At 38.0% G+C, this 20607-nt stretch overlaps 1 protein-coding gene and 1 pseudogene across 8 annotated transcripts in view; both read left to right on the top strand.

Annotated features, from left to right (window-relative positions):
- Positions 1-15521, top strand: part of Plekhh2 (pleckstrin homology, MyTH4 and FERM domain containing H2) — a 103273-nt gene extending 87752 nt beyond the window's left edge. For 6 of the 8 annotated variants that reach the window (XM_048353032.1, XM_048353029.1, XM_048353031.1 and 3 more), the window contains 5 exons: positions 470-615; positions 2789-2918; positions 5587-5676; positions 9676-9810; positions 14428-15521. In XM_048353032.1, the coding sequence (XP_048208989.1) occupies positions 470-615; positions 2789-2918; positions 5587-5676; positions 9676-9810; positions 14428-14613 (687 nt within the window). In that variant the 3' untranslated portion in view covers positions 14614-15521. Of the gene's footprint in view, positions 1-469; positions 616-2788; positions 2919-5586; positions 5677-9675; positions 9811-14282; positions 14327-14427 lie in introns of those variants that run through there. The other 2 variants (XM_048353030.1, XR_007211911.1) reach the window with 2 other exon arrangements.
- LOC125356778 lies at positions 10318-13862 on the top strand (annotated as a pseudogene).
- Positions 15522-20607: the final 5086 nt, after the last annotated feature.

Genomic DNA, 20607 nt, shown 5'->3' with positions numbered 1-20607 from the left:
GTAGGTGGGTGGATGGATTAGGAGAGGTGGCCTCTGTATGGTCTATAAGAAGAAATAAGAACTGAACATTTTTTAAGAGATGAAAAGGAAGGGCTCTATTCATAAGTGACTGAATAGAGGGACCAAACACAGTAACATTCATGGAGAAAGTCTAGGAAGAGAGTAAGGAGAATATTACTTTTACTCCCATTGCATATAGTAGTAGATACCCTTAAAGGTCCATGTTAATACTATTTCAAGAGTTCCTATAATAACTTTATTCACCTTATTTTGTTTTTAAATTCCATTTTCACCTTAATATTAACAATTAAAATAGTATCTTAAAACGAACATATATCCTATGTTATCAGCAATAACACAGTAGATTCCCATAGCAAATATTTCTAAATGGTAATGGTAACCTAAAGACATTGATGTAGAAATGACACTGAAATGTTTGTTACTTTCTTCACCTTTGATTTCCAATCAGGTGGAGATCGGAGATTTCGAAAGACCTTTTTCAACTCCAGCAGGGCCTGTTAACAATCAATGCAAAGCAAATCAAACTCTCAAACAAGCCATAGAGAAATTTTATCCTAAAAGGTATAGAGATGGCTGCTCTGAAGAACAATCAAGGTGAGGAACTATTTTTAATTCTTTTAATGGTGGGGTCACACTAGTTTTTCTGATCAAATTTTAAAGGCTAAAAATAAAAAGGTGGGGCTGGGGATATAGCCTAGTGGCAAGAGTGCCTGCCTCGGATACACGAGGCCCTAGGTTCGATTCCCCAGCACCACATATACAGAAAACGGCCAGAAGCGGCGCTGTGGCTCAAGTGGTAGAGTGCTAGCCTTGAGCGGGAAGAAGCCAGGGACAGTGCTCAGGCCCTGAGTCCAAGGCCCAGGACTGGCCAAAAAAAAATAAATAAATAAAATAAAAAAATTAAAAAAATTAAAAGGTGACAAAATTGTCACTGATGACCCCGAAAAGCTACAGATAATTTTATTCAAGATGTAGTGGGAGACTTTCAAACCTATTTTAATAATCACGCATTTTTTTTGAAGCATAGACTGTAGAATGACACACAAAAAAATTGTCAGCTAAAAAAAATGACCTTAACTTAGATCCTCTTTCATTTGGGATACACGTGAATCTTAAAGAAGAAAAATTGCATAGGAGTTATATAATTGCATGAAGTATTTACCCCAAAAATCTTATCTAATAAGATAAAAAATAAACTGCCTTGGGCTGGGAATATGGCCTAGTGGCAAGAGTGCTTGCCTTGTATACATGAAGCCCTGGGTTCGATTCCTCAGCACCACATATATAGAAAACAGCCAGAAGCGCTGTGGCTTAAGTGGCAGAGTGCTAGCCTTGAGCAAAAAGAAGCCAGGGACAGTGCTCAGGCCCTGAGTTGAAGGCCCAGGACTGGCCAAAAAAATAAATAAACTGCCTTTTTGCACATTTTTAAAAATTGAGTACTAAGGTTTGAACTAAGGGCCTTGTACTTCTAGGCAGATGGTCTCCCATGTAAGCTGCACCTCCAGTCCAAAAAAATTTTAACATAGAAAAACAATGAAATAGCCTTATTGATATATAATTCATGTAACATAGAACTTTCCCTTTTATATACTAAAAACCAATGACTTTTAATGTGTTTTTTAAAGTATGCAACTGTCATCAGAGACATTCTAATATAAAGATTGTGATTTATTGGGAGTCTCAGTTTTAGTAACTAAGTTGTAAAATTTAAAATTAGAAGTGAATTCAATCTACTATTAATTTTCTAAAAAGGATTCATTTAAGGTCTTCTATGTATTATAAGCAGTTGCTTCTCTGATTTGGGTTGAGAAGTTTGTCAATGAATCTTACATTTCTTCAAGCCAGAAGTGGTATTTCCTAAAATTCTACCAATTGAGCTCTACTTTTTTGTTTTGTTTTGTTTTTTTGTCAGTCCTGGGGCTTGAACTCAGGGCCTAACCACTGTCCTGGCTTCTTTTTGCTCAAGGCTAGCACTCTACCACTTGAGTCACAGTGCCACTTCCGGCTTTTTCTATATATGTGGTGCTGAGGAATCGAACCCAGGGCTTCATGTATATGAGGCGAGCACGTTACCACTAGGCCATTTTCCCAGCCCCTGGGCTCTACTTCTTGTACATGTTCTTTCAGAATGGAAATATTCCCCAAAGAAATTACCTAGTAAATTCATTCCAACCTAGGTTTTGTGTTAGCTCTTCAGAGGTTGAAATTTTACCTGCTTGAGCCAAGTGTCAGTAGCTCATACCTGTAATTCTGGCTGCTTGGAAAGCTGATTGGGAGGATTGTGGTTAGAGCTCAGTTTGGGCAGAAAAGGTTATGGGACCCCTTCCCAACAAAGAGCCACTGTGTTGCATGCCTGTTCACCTAGCCCACAGCAGGATCCTAGTATAAGCAGATAGAGCCTAGGTATACTCCTGAGCAGGAAGCAAGACCCTGTCTCAAAAATAGCAAAAATCAGGGCTGGAGGCATGGCTCAGTGCCAAGAGCATCTGCCTAGCAAGAGCATGGACCTGAGTTCAAACCACACACACACACACACACACACACACACAGAAATATTAACTTTCTGTTCATACTCAAGTCTGGTTAAGAAGTCAAATAATAGGAGAATTTGATGGAGGGCAAAATCTCCAGAAAGCACAAGAAGTACACGGGGATGAAATAGAGTGGCATAATTGGCTCAAAGACAGTTTGTCTTGGGAGGACAATACACTGCTCATGTTTTTGTTTCAGAGGTTTTGTTTTTGCTCTCTTCTTTTTTTTTTTTTAGGCAACTTTACCAGAGACTATCAACCAGATGGATGGCCCTCCGGGGACACAGTGCTGCTGACTGTGTGCGAATTTATTTGACAGTAGCCAGGAAGTGGCCATTCTTTGGTGCCAAGTTGTTTTTTGCTAAAGTAAGAAAAAATGGGAGGGGAGACCTATCAGGAAAAAAATTAATAAGCTTTGTGCACATGGCCCACCAAATTCACACTTGATTGTAGGATGTTTAACCTTATCAAAATTGAGGAAATTCCTAACAGTTTCAAGTAAACAATGAAGGGATGCTAGGGGAAGGGAGAAAAGTTTCTCCCTGTTTTCCCTGCTGTCCATCCACCCTAAATCATTTCCTAGACACACCTGGCTAATCAGGTGATTGTAAACAACAGCTAAACTACTCTTTCTTCATTCATTCATCCATTTACTTATTTACTCTCTCACTCATTGGCTTATTTAATAGGTTTGTATTTCCCAAATTCTGGTTATTGGCAAGCCTCTAGCTAAACTTGAGATTGTAAACCCAGGACTTTCCAACTACCAAATTCTCCAAAGTATATTGTATACCAAGCACATTCTCCTACTGAATAATACTGTCAGACCCAAACTGTGCCTACTAATTCCTCTTCTTTCTACTGAACTATGTAACTTTGGACTATCTCAGATCCTGATACATACTACCTTGTGTTATATTTTTCTGTGCATTTTTACCCTCATTAATAACTTGCACACTTCTTGATCTTAAATGATCTTAAAGTCCTTCTGTGTCCAGTATAATTCTTTGCATGTCATTATCATTTAATAAGTATTTGTTGAGTAGTTATAACAATGTGTAAGTTGATTTAAGCTTTTGGATATCAATTTTTCATACATTAGTAAAGAAGTGAAAGTATATCATTCAAACCTAAGGTATCTTCACTGGGTGCTGGTGATCAAGAAGCCTGAGACATTGGGATCACCATTAGAGGTCAGAAAAGTCTGTGAGATTCTTACCTCCAGTTAGCTAGCAAAAAGGCAGAAGTGGTGGTATGGTCAAGCATCAACCTTGAGTGAAGAAAGCCAAGGATAGCATCTGGGCCCTGAGTTCAATGCATATGAGTATATCAGCATTAAAAATAAATAATAAATACTTTTTTAAAGAACAGGAAATGGAAACAGATACAAACACACACAAAAATTCTAAGGTATCTTCTCTTATTCTAGGAGTAACTATAATTGTTAAGAAGCTACTGTTGCTAGTATTTGGAAGCTATATTCTAGGATAACAGAAAGATAATTCAGTTGTTTTTTTTGTTTTTGTTTTTGTTTTTTGGCCAGTCCTGGGGCTTGGACTCAGGGCCTGAGCACTGTCCCTGGTTTCTTTTTTTCTTTTCCTTTGCTCAAGGCTAGCACTCTGCCACTTGAGCCACAGTGCCACTTCTGGCCGTTTTCTGTATATGTGGTGCTAGGGAATTGAACCCAGGGCCTCATGTATACGAGGCAAGCACTCTTGCCACTAGGCCATATCTCCAGCCCCTATAATTCAGTTTTAAACATGTAGAAAACTAATATATTTTCAAAGGGGCAAATATATGTGTGTACACATACACACACACACATATATTTTTAAGTATAAGGAGTAAGGTGGGCACATTAGCATATTCCTATAGCCCCAGTTACCCTGGAGACTGAACTCAGGAGTTTGAGAGACTGAGCCACTTAGCAGGACCTTGTATTTAAAGAGTGAATCATTTTAGTTATCAACTTAGAATTGGAACGGCTACTAAACATCTTCCTGACCATATATGCTGTGTTTGTTGGCAGAAAATATCATTTGTATGATGATGCTGTGCTTCATGTTGAATGACTAGCAGTATTCTTCAGAACAAGGAGGCTCTTCTTTTCTTAATGGTTCTCCTTTTTCAGTGTTTGTGGTAAAATACACATAAATTTTACCATTTTAGCCCTTTTTCAGCAGATGGTTTTGTGGAATTAAGTGCATCCAAACACATTCTTTTACACCATCATTACCATCTATCATCAGAACTTTTAAAAAATCTTCCCAACCTTAAACTCTATAACTATTAAGCCTGAACTCTCCGTTTTCTCCCTTTCCTGACCTCCAGCTGCTAGAAACCACCTTCTAACTCTACACATAATCTACTCTATAAAAATCTGTTCTTTTGTTATTTGTTTTACTTAGGGGGTCTTTACATTTCATTCATAATATAGCTTGTATCAAAAGGTCCCTCATTTTTAAAACTGAGTAGTATCATATATACAAAGATTTTGTTTGTTCATTTGTCTACCCATAGACACTTGAGTTGAATGGCTTCTTTTTTTAATGGTTTCTTACTGTTTGAAACAGACCTCAGTAGATAGGAAAGAGAATTGGGTATATACAGATGGTTTTGTTAAATTTTACTATATACAAATATAACAGATTATGTGTCCTAATTTTTGTAAGACTTAACTTTATGTCTATGACCATCATGGAAACTCTAAACCTTTTTTGACTATAAACCTGATGGAGTAAAAATAAGATATAAAGACTATTGTTCCTGTATTAAAGATGAGGTCAAAACTCAGAGGGATTGGGTAGCACAATGCACACAAATGGTAGATCTGGATCTTAAAGTCAGGTCTCCTGTTGTCAAACCAACTCCTCTTTTCAGTGTTACCACACTGCCTCCTCCCCAAGAAAGTTTTGAATAATACTTTTTGTTGTTATTTGTATAATGGCAAATGTAAGATGGCATTTAGACTGAGAAATATTTCTTTCACTTTGTTTAACATTTTTTTAATAGAGTGATTTTTACTTTTTCACAGCCCATAACTTCATCGTCATCCCTTGGAAATACTGTCATATGGCTGGCTATAAACGAAAATGGTTTAAGCGTCTTAGAACACAACTCCATGGTGAGATAAAAAAACCCTAAAGTTCTACATTAAAACCACTATTCCCATTACTAGTACATTGCAAACAGAAAGTAATGATACTTTAACCTGATTTTCCTCATAATCAGAAAATATTCTAATACTATCTAGTGAGGAGTCATTTTACAAATACAACTATGAGTACACTATTATCTTTAAAGCAAGAATAGAGGCACTTGGTCTAATCCTAGCTACTTTGGAGGCTGAGATAGAGAAGATCATGGTTCAAGGCCAGCCTGGATAGAAAGTTCATGAGAGCCCTTCTCAGCTATGATGGAATACTATGGCACACGTCAGTTATCCTGGCTACAAAGGAAACAAGGGCCGGAGATTCTCTCAAAAAATAACCAGTGTAAGCTAGGCACCAATGACTCATACCTATAGTCCTATAAATTCAGAAGGCTAAGATTCAGAAAACAGGTTCAAAGCCAGTCAGGTAGAAAAGTCCATGGGATTTTTGCCTCCAATGTAAACAAGGCAAGATGTGGAAATGGTAGAGCACCAGCTAAGCAAGCAAGCCAAGCACATGTAAGTCTGTGGTTTCAAACACCAGCACTGCCACAAAAAAAAAAACTCAGTACAAGAAAAGGCCCAAGGCATGGCTCAGCAGTAGAACATCTGCCTATCAAGCACAAGGCACTGAGTTCAAACTTTTAATGCCAACTACATATGTATGTATAAGTATATATGCATATGTATACACACATACATACACACAGAGATAGATCTCTGCCTACCAAGCACAAGGCACTGAGTTCAAACTTTTAATACCAACTACATATGTATGTATAAGTATGTATGTATACACACACATATACAGACAGAGACAGATCTGTTGCATATGAGAAATGCACTAATGCATTAGAAATGCACAATGACTAAATTGCAACAATAGTTGTATTGATGAGATTTTTTTATGTGTTAGGACAATTGTTTTCTGTGTAAAATTAAAACTTACTATATCATAAAAGTACACATTTTAATTACCAAAGTTTTAAGCTGTTTCATTGTCACACCTTGGTTTCTGTAGCACAATTTTTGTAACTTCCCACAATATAACTTATCAGTTCACATAAAAAAACTTAGAGCTTTTCACATTATTAAAATTGAAATCAATTTAAAAACTATTCTTTTTATGTTCATTATTTACCTAGAATTAGCATCATTTCATGTGTCAGGTATTTGGTAAAATTTTTACTTAAAAAAAAAATCTGGTGAGTGGAATTCTTTTGTTGTTGTTGTGTGCTGATATCAAAGCTTGAACTCAGGGTCTGGGTGCTGTCCCTCAGCTTCTTCTCCCAAGGCTGGTGTTCTACCACTGGAGGCATACCTCCACTTCCTAGAATTCTTACTTTCAAAAATGTACTAAGAACTCCTTACTTGTGGCAATAGTAAAAGATCACTAAAAATTTTTGGAAAACCAATCTGTTCCATTAGTATCATAGTAAGTTTCCCCTTGTGAATATTTAAATCCTTTTGTTCTCAGAATACAGTTTAGTTTTTGGATAGACCACTAGAAGACATAATAAAAGCAGTGTCTTAAGAGTCAACAAATTATTGTGCACTAGTATCAAATTCCTCAGTTAAGTAAAGAAGCTCCTTAGATCCCAGCGTGGATCTTGGAGACAGGAAGTAGACTCTTGGAGTTGTAACTCTTAGGCATTCAGAGCTGGAATGGTCTTCTCAGCCTTGTTTTCAGGCTGTGCATATTTGAATTATATAGTTTACATAGTTTTAGAAACTTAGTGGCAAAAATATTTGTTGCATATATGACAAAGAATATATACTTTTCACAGTGTGTGTGTGTGTGTGTGTGTGTGTGTGTGTGCGCGCGTGCGCGCGCATGTGCATTCATGCCCATCCTAGGGCTTAAACTCCAGGCTTGGTGTTGTCCTTAGCTTTTGTGCTCAAAGCTAGTGCTTTTACCACTTGAGCCACAGCTTTACTTCTGGCTTTTTTGGTAGTTACTTAGAGATAGGCTCTCACAGACTTTCCCGTCTGGGCTGGCTTCAAACTTTGATCCTCTGGTCTCAGCCTCCTGAGTAACTAGGATTAACAGACATGAGCCACTAGCACCTGGCTGAACATATGTCTTACAGAACATTAAGAAAATCATGAGGCTGAGAGTGTCTGTCGCTCATTGTAGAACATGTGCGATGTCTTAGGTTGGGTCCCCAGCTACTTCCCCTGAAAAAGAAAATAAAAAGTTATGAACAGGGATAGGAATATGGTAAAGTGCTCGCCTCAAACACATGAAGCCCTGAGTTCGATTCCTCAGCACCACATAAATAGAAAAAGCCAAAAGTGGCACTGTGGCTCAAGTGGTAGAATGCTAGCCTTGAACAAAAAGAAGCCAGGGACAGTGCTCAGGCCCTGAGTCCAAGCCCCAGAACTGGCAAAAAAAAAAAAAAAAAGTTATGAACACACTAATAGATAAATGTTCTAAAGCAATTTATGAGATTCAGTATTCAAATATTCAATAATTTTAAAATATTGATGCAACTTCAAACAGTAAACATCTACTTTTCACTAATTAATGTGCAGAGATTTAAGAAAAAGTTAATATACAGTGCTGGCATGACTATCATGCTGAGAATAAAAATGGGTATAAGCTCTTTAGAGGAGAATTGGGGGAAAATCCTTCAAATTGTCCTCACTTTTTGGGGCTGGGAATATGGCCTAGTGGCAAGAGTGCTGGCCTCAAATACATGAAGCTCTGGGTTCAATTCCTCAGCACTGCATATACAGAAAATGGCCAGAAGTGGCTCTGTGGCTCAAGTGGTAGAGTTGCTAGCCTTGAGCAAAAAGAAGCCAGGGACAGTGCTCAGGCCCTGAGTCCAATGCCCAGGACTGGCAAAAAACAAAACAAAACAAATTGTCCTCACTTTTTTTTAATTTAAAAATATTTTAATGCAAAAACCATAAATCATTAGGAACAACTAACATTTCAAGTTTATATTCCTAAAAATATATGTCTTCCCCATATAAACCCGGCTGCAAAAATTAATTATCTTATTGAGCAATTCTAGCCATTTGTCCCCTCTTTGTAAGCCAGCAATTCTTTCCTGTTTTATAAAAAAAAAATGGTATATGCATTATGAAGTTTGTCCAAAAATAGTAATTAAGATAGTTAACATACAAAAATGATTCAACTAGGAGATTGATTAAATAAAGGATTGTCGGGGCTGGGAATATGGCCTAGTGGTAAAGTGCTCACCTCGTATATATGAAGCCCTGGGTTCAATTCCCCAGCACCACATATATAGAAAAGGCCAGAAGTGGTGCTGTGGCTCAAGTGGTAGAGTGCTAGCCTTGAGCAAAAGGAAGCCAGGGACAGTGCTCAGCACCTGAGTTCAAGCCCAAGGACTGGCAAAATAAATAAATAAATAAATAAAGGATTGCCTACAGTCATTGAAAATGATGTTGCCCAATTACAGTTGTTACCATAAGATGTTGATGATAAATTGTTAGCTTTTAAAAAGCCCAGTGTTAAAGCAGTCTACATAATACAATTTCTCTGTGGTCTATATACATATATATACACATATTTATGCATACATACACACACACATATCTCAAAGTCCATCTATAAGGGTAAACCTTTCAAGCTTTCCAATATATTTTTTGGCTATTTTGACCATAAAAATCAGTTTCATGTAGTTCCACCCAACATAGACTGATAGATGAAAGAACATATGAAAACATGTTAGCATTTTTTTCTATTTGTTTTCCAAAATATTTTAATCATAAAGGTAGACATAGATGATGCTTATAGAACATTAGTACCATTATTATCAGTTTTAGATGACAATATATTTGATGTTAGAAAATAATTTTTTACATTTTGCCATAATTAATATCAGCATTTTGAAAGAGATTCTTGTTTTCTTGTGGTGTTGGGGATTAATGAAATTATCTTTATCATTTCTCATTTTTCTTTAAATGTAAACAGTATATAACTTATTTTTCCTTTCTTTGAAGAGATTAATAGTCAGCTATTTATACAAAAGTCTGATGACTTTTGGAGGTTATCAAGATGATTTTATGATAGTCATTAATACGAACTCAAAAGACAAACCAACGGAGAAATTACTGTTTGCCATGGCAAAACCCAAGGTAAGTGGAACCCTTTTGCCAAGTTCTTTATGCAATTTTTTTATACTAAGACATTGATTGGGCAAAGAAAGACTGTTCCAGACAGGAAAACAGATGTCACTTTAAACAATTTGCTGGCTTACATTAGTTACACATAGTTACACAGAGCAGGATTTCATTAAGACGTTACTTAATATTAAACAACTAGAGGTCAAAATCCTGGCTTACTTTATCTAAGTCTTAGTTTCTTTGTCTAAAAGAATGGTATGTACCAAGTGTGGTGGCTTGTGTCAGTAATCCTAACGATTCAAGAGGCTAAGATCTGGATATCTATGTTGGAGGCCAGCCAAGCAGGAAAGTTCATGGGACTCCATTTCCAAAAGAACCAGCAAAAAGCAGGGTATGGCTCAAGTAGTAGAGGACCAACTGAGCAAGTGAACCAAGCAAGCTCTGGGCCCTGAGGTCAGACTCCAGGACTGCCATCAAAAATGATATAATACCACCTACTTCCTTTTGCTTAACAATTACATGAAGGAAGTTTATAAAGTACTTAGCCAAGTGCCTGCTATATGAAAGATTAAAAATGTAGTCATTTCTCGGTACTTGGGAGACTGAGGCAGGAGAAACTACAAATTCAAAGCCAGTCTGGGTTGTATAGACCCTATCTCAAAACAAAACTACAACAAAGAAAGAGGGAAAGGAGGGAAGGAGGAAAGAATGGTGGGAGGGAGGGGAGACAAGAAGGAAAGGAGAGAAAGGAAAAGGAAAGAGAGGAGAGGAGAAAGTAAAAAAGAAATGGGCTAGCCTATTATGTAGCAAGACCCTGATGTTGGGTACTTTTTAAATACATCATCCTTCTTACTTGGGGTTATTTGCTTATGTGGACTCATTAATGTAAAGAGCAGAGGTTTAGGCAGGGCAGGTGCAGTGCACCTGAGTGGGGCTGGGCTGGCTGCCTTCTAGCACCCCCAACTAAGAGGCTGAGTCTTTCCACTCTGAGGGACCAGCTACCTGACAAGAGACCTGGCCAAAAGAGAACAGTGAGCTGTCCATCTCCTCATATCCCAAAGGGCATCACTTCCCTCCTAGAGTCTGTGAGAATCTCATGGAAGTGTCAAAGCTGTGTTTCAGCTATCCTAAGACAACGTCACGCCTATAGAATAGGAAAGGCCAGAAAACATTAAGCAACGTGAACGTCTCTGGAAGCAATTGTGGAAGCCCTAGTTCTGCAGATCTATCTAGTGAATTTAAGGAACTTTGGACATAACAAAAGGAGCATTCTGATAAAGAAGGATTAGTAGTAAAAGTAACCAAACTGAAACAGGAATGAATTTTAGATGCACAGCTGAAAGCAACAGAAAGCCCTTCATGAAACTATTAAAAGTTTGGGAAGACCCGACTGAGATGTGAGGACCACAGTTCAAAGCCAACCCGGGCAGGAAAGTTCATGAGACTCTATCTCCAATTAACCACCAGAAAACTGGATGTGGCACTGTGACTCAAGTGATAGAGGGCTAGCCTTGAGCTGAAGAGCTCAGGGTCAGTGCCCAGGCCCAGAGATCAAGCCCCACAAGAACAACAAAAAAAGTTTTGGGAAGATCAGTTGAGAGTAGGATTGTGTTATCACTGTATAGAAACTAAAAAGCATATGCAGAAAAGGTAGCAAGTTTTTGAAAATACCCACAGCAGAATCTTTAACTTATTACAGAACTTATAGACAGAAAGAACACACTTCAGGAAGAAAATTAAAAACTTTCTTATCACCTGCAGCAGAAAACTGAGAATGATCAACAGATTAAGCAACTGAGCTTGACAGTGAAGAAAATCTTATTCCAGATTCACCAATAACAACCTTTTTTCATTTTCTGTTATTATTTACAAAGGAAAGAGAATCTCCATATTGGATACATACAACAAACACATACTAAATCATAACACTGGTAGAAATGATTTAAGAAAAGTTTCTTAAAGCTTCAGCTCATTCACAACATGACTCAAAGGAAAATGAAATTCTAGTAGCTAACACTTGTGATCAGAATCATTCTTCACTGGCTAAAATAGATGGAATAAGAAATTATCCTCATAAATCATCTCTTAACTTAGCTACTTGTTGCTAAAGCACTCGTTTAGTGTTCAAGAACAATCTGAACTTCAAGGCCCTGTGAGCTCTCTTGGTGATTACTTTTACCACTATCTGGAATGTATGAAGAATAATGACGTCTGTTCAAGATTTTCAGATTCTATCTCAAAGACTCCTCCTCAAACTTTGATTACTCAGGTATTATCTCTTGTATTTGTAGCAACCATAATGTGAAAAGTAATTTGGGTTTGAATACAAATTTGTCTCTTTCTCTTTTAGATACATTGGGGAGGGAGGAATCGCTCTGAAAACATCCCCCTTTAGCAACATTTCTATTTCTAGATCAGAGAAAATTCAATCAGAATCTGAAGATAGTACCTCCTTTACTCATCATGGTCTTGGGTCTGAATTGAACAAGATCTTTTAGTCTTCTTCTGATAAACACATACGTAAAAAACCTAAGTGGATCCATAGATGACTGGGATAATATTAAGCCCATTAACGAAGCTATTACTGATAAATATTTGGTGCCCTGGAAATAATTGGGAAGCAGAACAACCAAAAGGAAGAAGAATGAAGAAGAAAATAAACATGAAATACTGTTCCCAAGTCTCTTTTGATAGTGAAAATGTGTTTCCTTTTCCAGAAGATTGTTTTCCATGAGCGAGGACCACATAGAAGAGAAACCTCTAATCTGCTGATCAATATTCAGCTACTCAGCATCAACAGAAAAGCCAAGCAAGTGAGACTTGTAAAAACAAATTAAGTCCATTTCAAAGGGCTCTTCCTCAAGCCATAGGCCCTTGGGTTGGAGCTACTTGCTACCCAAAGATTCCCCAGAAGGGCTCTGTTTATTATAATCATCATTCAGTCTGTGAGTTAATCCTATCCCGACCATAAAACACCACTACAAATAAAAGAAAAATTCCATCTGCAAAATCCCTCCATGTTCACATGAAAGTTTGGAAATAGAGAATCTTTATGGATGACATGAAGGGCTCTGGTTCTCCTGAGTCAATAAAAATGAAAACCAGTTCAGTCCGTGCAGGCTGTGAACTTGCATCAGCTCTTCATTTAAAACCCTGTGGAGTTGCTCAAAAGAATGTTCTGTGAAGTAACCCAGATGTGACCTTTGGAAATATCCAGTGCAGTGTAGGCCCTGGAGTGGCTCTTTCTCAGTATAAAATGGATGTTTCTGTAATAGTTGTGAAGGATGGCAGTCAGTCAAGATTAGCAGGAAAGACTGTAGACATGGACTATAGATGGCTTTTGCAAATGAGGAAGCAAGAGAAAAAAGAGAAAAGCTCTAAGGGAGAAAGAAAAAATGATAGCTTAGAAGGTGTGTTTGATTAGACAACACATGAAGAGTATGAATTCTGTTTTGATAGCTGCTCTCAGCTCACACATGAAGAGAAGGAATTGACAGTGATCACCAAGGACGTGGTGATAAACAAGAGAAAGTCAACTAGAAAGCTTTTGTGGAGCAGTATTCAAAAGACAGTGAGAGAGAGAGAGAAAGAGAAGCTTATAAATTTTTCCTCATATTGAGATGGTTTGGGAAAAAAAAAGAGGAAAATTGCTTGGGCAGACATGAAGGAATGTGAAATTTATTATGTAGATAAGCCTGCAGAAGAAAGAAAAAAGGTTGGCTCCCTGCTCAAAACATTGATTTTGCTATATTCCACCCAAAACACCAGAGAATTTCTGAGAAGTTGATTTTCCTTCCACTTAGACTTGCAGTAGAAAGAGATGACATTAAGGAAGATCCTAATTTTTGTACTTGCCCCAAAAGACAACAGCCTTATTGGGCAAGGAGCAGAAGACATAGATGCTAAAATAAAAACAGATGATTGAAGCCAGTTGTTTCCATTTTAGTTATTAGCATTTAAAGGTGGCATTGAGCATTGATTTTTTTTTTTTTGGAATCTTCTGTAAATTGATTTGTAAAACAGTTACTACAGATGTGCTTAAATGGCATTTTCCTAACACACAAAAGTGGAGTTTTATAATTAAAACATACTTGTTCCTTTGCTGTTTTAAACAAACTATGTAGTTTTAATGTTTCCAAGTAAAAATAGTACAAAGGCTACTTTCTAACATGTAATTCTGATTTTAATAAAAAGGATGAGATTTTCCTAAAACTTTATCTTAAAGTTGTTAACTTATAAGACAATTTTGTTGTTGTTGAACTCTGGGCCTGGGTGCTGTCCCTTAGCTATTTTGTCAAGTCTGGTGCTCTAGCACCAACTATTTGGAGATTATTGGAGGTAAGGGTCTCAAAGACTTTAGTGCCAGGTTGGGCTTCAAACTGCCCTCCTCAGATCTGAGCCTCCTAAGTAGCTTGGATTAACTGTGTGCTCCTCTAGCCCCTGGCTAATTTTGGTTGGTTTCTGAGATTTACTTTTGCTGCCAGTTGAGGTAATAGAAAAACGTACTGATGCCTTGATGGTACTGAACAAGTAAGGACTTCGTTGTTGGATTTGAAGATAAAGATGGCTCAAGGTCAAGCCTTCACTCTTTCAAAATTGGTAAGACCTTCTCTGGTTTTCTTGTTTTAGATTCTTGAAATCACTCTTTTGATCGCCAGTTACATCAACAATGCTTATCAGCAAAAGGCCGCGATTCACCACCTCTCCGCACCAGCACTGCTCTCCACTAGGACAACGGGACCCCAGGCGCTGACAGTAGGGAGCCAGCTCCTTCTGTCAGGCAGCAGACCCACCAAAGGCCCCACCTTACTCTGAAGGCTCAAGAATCTGACTGTTCACTGCTTGTCCTCAGTGCAGAGGCTGCAACCAAGTTTGTTTACATCCTGCCATTGTGACTCCCACACTGCAGCATTCCAGACTTTAGCAATAGGAGGTTACACTCTTAGCCAACTCTTAAATATTGGAATAACAATAAAACATACGTACAGTATTTGCCAACAAGCTCATTTTCTTAGATTAAATAGGTTAGAATTCTTTTACCTCCCTTTTTCTTCCTGGCCAAGAAAGACATCATTCCTTTTTTTTTTTTTTTTTTTTAAACATTTGAACATTCTGGCAGTGTTTAGAAAGGAAGATTCCAACCTCTTATTTGGTGCCAGTTGATTATTTGGAAAAGCTCACTGCCAAATATGAAAGTTCTATGATTGAATGTGCTTTTAATTAATGAGATAGTGTTTGGAAAGGAGTGGGGTATTGTTATAAGGATACATTTTCAGAGCAAGAGCAATAGAGTTCCTGGCTCTCTGAATCATTATGTGAAAATCAGGAGTTAGGTAACCAGGCCCTTCTCTGTGGATTTACAAAGTATACCTTGTCACCTTTGCTGACCACTGGAGTATAAAGTTTCAAGTGAGACAGTGATTCCTGGCATTCCTTGGCTGTCAGCATAGCACAAGTTCACTGGAATATTGCCCCACATTTCATTATATTTGGTGCTAGGTCAGCTTGACCTTGCTTTGTTAAATAATCTTTGAGAACAAAGACAGTTCATAAAGCTTTGCCTTTCATATAGTCCTTCCTAATTAAAGTGTGAAAATAAATCCCTTCTCATTTTTTGGGTTGTTTGTTTGTTTGAGACAGAGTTTTACTTTGTATCCTAGACTCCTCTGGAACTCACTGTGCACCCCAGGCTGGCCTCAACCCTATCCTCCTGGGGCTGGGAATGTGGCCTAGGGATAGAGTGCTTGACTCATATACATGAAGCCCTGGGTTCAATTCCCCAGCACCACATATATAGAAAAAGCCAGAAGTGGCGCTGTGGCTCAAGTGATAGAGTGCTAGCCATGAGCAAAAAGAAGCCAGGGACAGTACTCAGGCCCTGAGTCCAAGCCCCAGGACTGGCCAACAAACAAACAAACAAAAAAACCTATCCTCCTGTCTTTGCCTCCTGAGTACAGGATTACAGGCATGTAATTTTTTCCCCCAATTCTGGTTAGCAAATGCAAGGCCTTGTACATACTAGGCTGGCACTCTACCACTGATATCCAGATCCAGCAAAAAAAAAATTATTTTTGAGAAAAATTTCTGTCAGGTAATGGTGATTCTCACACCTGTCATCATAGCAATTTAGGAAGCTGAGATTCAGAGGATCAAAGTCAGCCCACCAGAAAAATCCCATGACACTAGCTCCAAAAAAACTGGCAAAAAGCAGCTGAGCAAGCAAGCCTTAGAAGTGTGAGTACTAAGATCAAGTCTAAGTAGCGCTAAAAAAAAAAAAGCAAGGAAGAAAAAAGAAAACAAAACACTTCCCTCAAAGGAAGTAAAATTTTAATTGATATTAAATTGAAATATATTACTTCACCAGGTTATGTAAGTGGTCAGTACATTCCAGTGTTTATCACAGCAGTGTAATTAGTATTCATGATAAAATGAAACTGTGATACGTCATAAAAATTACAGAAATGTTTAATAGTAATCATGAATATTCTTAATTTTATTTATGTGTAGAATATTAGTATTTATTTTTGGATATGTATGTGTCACTTTGTGTGTCCTATTTTTTAACCAGTTTGATAAAAATACTAGCTGCTGATTTAATTTTTTGTCAGAACCTTCATATTTTCTTTGCTGTTTTCTTACTGTGGCAGGGTATTGTTCTTACACTAAGCCTTTTAAAAGCCAGGCTTCAGGAACAGAGCCAAGAAATACATTGCCCAAGTAATAGTGTATTTTATTGGCAATGACAAAAAGATTTCTTAAAACACATAGAAATAAATTTCCCTTGATTATTTCCCCTATACTTTTTGAGCCACAACCAATCACTGAGTAAACAAATACATTTTTGAGAATAAACTGATAACCAGTGTGGAAGAACTGTCAGAGGAGTCTTTGGGCTGGGATTAAGTAGCATTTCAGAGCTCCCAGAAAAGATTTCATAGTCATTAGCTGGTGAGCCAGAGGTTTTACAAGGCTGTTAACTATGTGTAAAAGTTTTATTCTCAGGCAATAGTTTGTTCACCATCTAGTAAGCCCTCCTACCCTCTCAAACCCTCTATCTTAAAAACTAAGTTGTGAAGACATAGCTAAAGTGGTAGTATGTTAGACATGGCATTTCGTTTTGATAGAACTGAAATAAAATATTTTGATGGAAAGAAATCAATTTTCTGTAACTGATGATGTGAAAATTTTTCTTTTCTGGGAAACTGCTTATATACCCATTAAAAAATTCAAAGTATGTTATTATGATTGGTTACAAGAGAATGTTTCATGTTTAATTGTAATATTTGTCTCCTATCATTTTCTTTCCTTTCAATCATAATAAATGATTTACAAAACCCAACTTTGAGCATTATCTTTTGAATAATCTTGAAGAAATACCTAATGTTTTCATTGTCAGAAGCTGAGGTGTACTCTAATGAAAATGGTAGTTATCAGTCTTCCTTTGCATTCATGCGTTGTCTTCAGTGTTTCTTTGTTTTACCCATATACAAAGAACTTGTTGGGGCAGGTTGTAATTTTAACACATATGTATGCATATGATGCACATATACTATATAAGCAGATAGTTAGAAAATCATGTTTTCCCATGATTTTATAATAAACTCCTTCACTCAGATCAGTTTAATGAATTATGTTTAGAATCTTTATTTAAAAAATTCTGCGGCTGGGAATTTGGCTTAGTGGTAAAGTGCTTGCTTAGCATGCATGGGTTCAGTTCCTCAGTGCCACACAAACAGAAAAGCTGAAAGTGGCACTGTGGTAGAGTGCTAGCCTTGAGCAAAAGAAGCTCAGGTACAGTGCCCAGACCCCGAGTTCAAGCCCCAGGACTGGCAAAAAAAAAAAAAAAAAATCTGAAGTGTATATGTAAAGTAAAATAACTGTCATCACTTAGAAATGAACTCTCAGTTTCCAAGAGTTGTTAATCACAATTTACAAGGAAACTATTCCAAAAATGTGTTTATAAATGAGATGTTTGGGGATTGTTTTGTCATAGGAAAAAAATACATAGTAATCAGGTTCCTAGAACAGTGCATAACCCATAATTGAACTGCAGTGTAATCCTAAAGCACTAACCACAATGTTTAACCATATTTCTCTAGGAAAAGGATCTACATTAATCCTAAAGCACTAACCACAATGCTTAACCATATTTCTGTAGTAAAAGGATCTACACGTTCCCGGGATGCTCAGAATATGTTTCATACATCTTCCTCTCAGATTCCATGGAATCCACCCTCCTCAAGGCTGGTGGGCCCTGGGCTGATTCTGTGGGAAGGGACTCCAGCAATGTGTGGGGGAGGGGGGTTGAGGAGCAGGAAGAAGGGTTGGGGATGCTTCCTTCCCCATCACCCCCACTCTCTTTTCCCTAGAAGAGGGAAGAGATTTGACTAACAGCAATTTTGTCCCTGAAACTTCAAATTAAGGTAAGTTCAAGTTCATACATGGATATTTAATGTAAAGTACTATTTGTCCATTGTGGGCTCTCTCTCTCTCTCTCTCGACTTCCCCTCGCTTGGGGGGGGAAGGGGCTTGTCCGCCCCTTCCTGGGTGGTCCATTATCGCTCACGCGGGAGCGATGGCCACAGGTAGCCTCAGTGGCATGTGGTCGCAGGGTGCCCCAAAACCGCCAAGAGCAACACAGATGCGTGGGCCCCTGGAGAAAAACCTCTAGGGCTTCTGTTTATTCAAATGAGGAGCCTCCCAGATATACCCCAAAGGCGGGCACAAGAGAGGGGCCCCTGATTGGTCCCAAGGAGCTGTCCCTCAAATGATGTCAGGAGACTTCCTCTGTTGGCAGAGGTCCAGCCCGCTATGGATGGGCCCCTGGGGTATCCCTCTGCCATAGCACCCGTGCTAGCCCCAGGGACAGGGCCTTCTCTTCCTGTTAAAGACAGGAAGGGGAGGGACAGGCCGAGGTCAGCTGTGGCCCCTTAAAGGTGCAGCTGACCCCAACAGTCCATCTCTCAGTGGAACCAAGGGACAGATTCTTGAGAATTTAACTGGGAATGTCAGTCCATCAATAGTAGTCATGATCAGGAGGCTTGAGTGAAGTGGGAGATCTACTCTTGCTTTAAACTGATTTTATTGTTGAATTTCATCTTGCTGACATTAAGCATAGTCATAGTGATTCTGGAGCCACCTTTACAACCATCACCAATCCAAAAATCATCATTATATGCTTTGTAATTACCTTGTAATTCAATAATAATAGTAAGCAAGAAATAACTATTAGCAAAGGAAACATCTATTAGCAAATAATTCCAAAGTAAGACAAATATTCGTCACGGTACTTGAATATGGAGTACCTTTCCTTCCAGTGCTTTGCTAACATACTCTAATAAATGGTGGTAGAGAGGGCAGGAGGATGGGGCGGGGGAGAGAGAGGAGAAGGGAGGGAGAGAAAGAACTTTTCAATGGAATTACTATGCTATGTTGTTTTCTGACAGACATCCCTTTGTCAGTAGTCACAGTGTTTAGGGAAAGGTAATTCCCTCTCACTATGTGGCTCTTAATAAATGCCCTAAGAACTGAATGTTGTGTAATAGAATCAATAGCTTTGAATTACTAGCTTGAATTTTTGTAAAATACTATCAAACTCTGGTAAGGGTTGCCTTATGCCAGAAAGTGTGTAGAAAGTGAGTAACCTTAGAAGAGCTTGAGAATTCTGATTCTCTCCTCACCCCAGGATGGGATGTTACTGACACTTATGTCAAGCCCTGTTGGTTTATTTAAATATCTTTAAAGTTGCCACTGATCTGACTGTGGAATATAATGCTCCAGGTGTCCTGGATGATATCTAAGCTAACCAGGCCCTCCATGTGTGGTTCTCAGTCTCTGCGCCTCCAACAGATGGTTAATGGGATCACTAGCTCATCATGCAAGAGAGGCATTTTCTCCCTTTCCCCAAGGCCTTATACTACTGTCTAGTAACTATTTTAAACAGCCTCCTCTTATTGCTGTAATTCCCCAAACATTTGATGTGAACTCACTTAGATAAAAGTGAGAAAGAAAGACCTTTTTTTTTTAACAAAGATTCTAGAATTTCATATAACCAAAGGGAGAGTTGAAAAATGAAATCATAGTAAGGATGAGCCTTTGGGATAATCAGAACTATGAGGTATGTGCCAAGACTCCTCATACCAATATCCATCTGTTTCATGTTCTCTACAGAATGACATTCCCTACTTCTAATTTCACTTTACTGCTAATTTCTTCAAAAGCAGGAGAAACTTGCTTTTCCCAATTCTAATTTGAAAAAATCCTAGAGAAAAACTTGAATGAACTCAATTCATGATAGGTGTTTTCTTAGAACCACCTCAAACTTAACATCATGCAAATGCCTTTTGATAAGAAGAAAATCTCCAAGGGTAACATGAAGCCATGCAAGTTATATTCATGATGCATTTGTAAAAATGGATATGGGTAAATACCTGTTGAGGATATTAATGAACTTTACAATCCCAATTATTTTTTTCCAATTATTTTATTATAAAGGTGACATGTAGAGGAGTTATAATTACATAAGTCAGTAAAGAGTATGTTTCTTTTTTAGAAATTGTCTGATGTACAGAGGGGTTACAGTTTCATACATAATGCAGTGAGAGTACATTTCTTATCAAACTTGTTACTTCCTCCATTTTTCTCCCCCCCTCCTCAATTCTCTTTCCACCCTCCCCTGAGTTGTACAGTTGGTTTACAGCATATTGTCTTGTAAGTATTACTGTTGCATTGATTCACCTTTTACTCTTTGTCTCTCCATTTTGGTGTTCCCCTTCCCTAGTTCTGATAAACGTTCTGATAACCCAGTGT

Source organism: Perognathus longimembris, chromosome 8, assembly GCF_023159225.1.
Source record: "Perognathus longimembris pacificus isolate PPM17 chromosome 8, ASM2315922v1, whole genome shotgun sequence".
Lineage (NCBI taxonomy): Eukaryota > Metazoa > Chordata > Mammalia > Rodentia > Heteromyidae > Perognathus > Perognathus longimembris.
The sequence above is the reverse complement of the archived record's forward strand: the minus strand, read 5'-3'. Positions and strand labels throughout refer to the sequence as shown.